Source organism: Mus caroli, chromosome 10 (genome assembly GCF_900094665.2).
Source record: "Mus caroli chromosome 10, CAROLI_EIJ_v1.1, whole genome shotgun sequence".
Classification (NCBI taxonomy): domain Eukaryota; kingdom Metazoa; phylum Chordata; class Mammalia; order Rodentia; family Muridae; genus Mus; species Mus caroli.
Window position 1 is genome coordinate 115,588,594 of NC_034579.1, and position 2,325 is coordinate 115,590,918.

Here is a 2,325-nt window from a genome sequence, read left to right on the forward strand (position 1 = left end):
GGGGGGGGGGGGGGGGGGGGGGGGGGGGGTACCACAGCACAGAGGCCCACAGGGCGGTTGGGAAGCTGGGGAGGTAAAGCCTAATTGCCTTGGAGACCCCGTGATGCTGGAGAAGCCAGAGTCGTGGGGTATCTACCAAGGAAAGCTGCTAACAGGAAGTGGAAGCAGCCCAAGAGAAAGAAGAGTGCTGCAGGGCTGCAGAGGCTCAGCGGGTAAGACGGCTCAGCGGGTAAGAGCACCGACTGCTCTTCCACAGGTCCCGAGTTCAATTCCCAGCAACCACATGGTGGCCCACAACCTTTGGTAATGAGGTCTGATGCCCTCTTCTGGTGTGTCTGAAGACAGCTACAATGAATTCATACAAATAAAATAAATAAATCTTTAGGGAAAAAAAAAGAAGTGTGTTACAGTCAACAACGCTGAGAGGACTTGGAGATCTGAAGAGCATTGACATCAGACATGGAGATTGAGAGTTTATAGCTTGCTAGCTGGTTTCTGGTCTTGCCTTTGTCCAGTATTTCCTCACTATGATGGTTTGGAACAGTAATGTATATCTTGTGCCACGATGGTAGAAAATATGTATCTTTTTTTTTATTTCATAGAGGATTACAGTTAAGAGACTGCATGAGTCTCAGAAGAGACTTTGCACTTTGGATTTTTAAACAAGTTTGAGACTGTTAAGGGCTGTGGGGAGTTTTGAAGTTGAGCTGAATGTATTTTTGCATTATGTTATGGCTACAAGCCTATGGAGGCCAAGGAGTGGAATGTGGTGGTTTAAATAGGTTTGTACCCCACAGACTCATGTGTTTGAATGCTAGGCCCACAGGGAGTGGCACTATTAGGAGGTATGGCCTTGTTGGGGGAAGTGTGTCACTATGGAGACAGGCTCAAGGTCTCATATAAGCTCAAGATAGTTTATGGGAATGTATGAGGTCAAATGAATTTTCATAATAATACTATTACGATTGTTATTTTCAGTGTAGTGAAACTTGATCTGATAGTATAAAAGCAATAGTATTACAACAGTAAATGTCTTGGCAGGAATCATGGAAACAAAAGCAAACTGTACTAGTATCAATACATCTTCACTGTCATACATAAATAAAAGATGTATATTATACACACACACACACACACATATAATATTATAACATATATACATCTATCTAATTTATTTAAAAACAACTGATGTTGGATTTCCACTGTTAACTTGATTGAATTAAGAAAACACCTAGGGCGTTCGCTCCTGAGGTCTGTGTTTGGGTACACGTGTGAGGGTATTCTCAAAGAGGATCGATGAATGGAAGGGCAGTTCACCTTGCATGCGGGTGAGCCCTCCACCAAAAGCTGGGAACTCAGGTGGAATAAAAGGGGCAAGGGAGGAGGCCTGCTACCACAGGCACCATCAGTCTGCTGCTTCCGGCTACCATGAGATAAGTGGCTTTGGTGACGTCCCCCAAACCTAACTCAGGCCCCAAGTAATACAATGAGCTTTCTAAGGACCAAAGCCTTTGAAACCATGAGCCAAGGAGTAAGCCTTCTCTCCTTTAAGTCTGCAGCTCGGGTATTCTGTCAGAGAAACAAGAATACATGCAATACATATAAAACATGCCCAGAAATGAACACTTACCAAGAGGCTGTAAAACTGCTTGATCAGAACAGACACCACTCTCAGTAAACGCATGCAAATAGGAAAATAGGGTTTTTCAACGGGTGCTGGAGAAGATGACGTACTGGAACCTTGTCTGAACTTGATATTTGGAGAAAAGAGCTTGATCACAAGCGGACACACCCGTTCTTTGAGGAGAAAACTGAATTCTTGATGCTGTTTGCAAAGGAAAAAAAACACTGCGTTTGTAGTGATACTTCTAAAAAATGAGATTATCGTAAAGGATCTAAATTAATGAGTTTACCTTTTTCTTAGTAAGGTTTGCTTTTTGACAGCTTTGTAATGTAAATACATTCTGGTTTCTCTCTACTTTTTCTTACTTCTCTCCTATGCCTACTATGCCCCTCCCCAATCCATCTCACACCCCATTCACACATTTCTTTCCCACATTCACTGTCTCTTGTTTGTCTTCCAAAGATTTTAACTAGCATTGTTTGTGTGATCTGGTTCTATTTAATTGATCTAGCTGATCACCTGAAATCTGAATGATTAAAATAAAAAGACACCTTCAATAAGACAAAAAGGCCACCAACAGATTGGGAAAGGATCTTTACCTGTCCTAAATCAGATAGGGGACTAATATCCAATATATATAAAGAACTCAAGAAGGTGGACTCCAGAAAATCAAATAACCCCATTAAAAAATGGGGCTCAGA

At 42.1% G+C, this 2,325-nt stretch overlaps 1 protein-coding gene across 7 annotated transcripts in view; it reads right to left on the reverse strand.

Annotated features, from left to right (window-relative positions):
- Mon2 (MON2 homolog, regulator of endosome-to-Golgi trafficking) overlaps nt 1-2,325 on the reverse strand; it is an 80,431-nt gene that overhangs the window by 46,200 nt on the left and 31,906 nt on the right. For all 7 annotated transcript variants that reach the window (XM_029482362.1, XM_021173736.1, XM_029482364.1 and 4 more), the window contains exon 8: nt 1,631-1,825. In XM_029482362.1, coding sequence (XP_029338222.1) covers nt 1,631-1,825 — 195 coding nt within the window. The remainder of the gene's footprint in view (nt 1-1,630; nt 1,826-2,325) is intronic.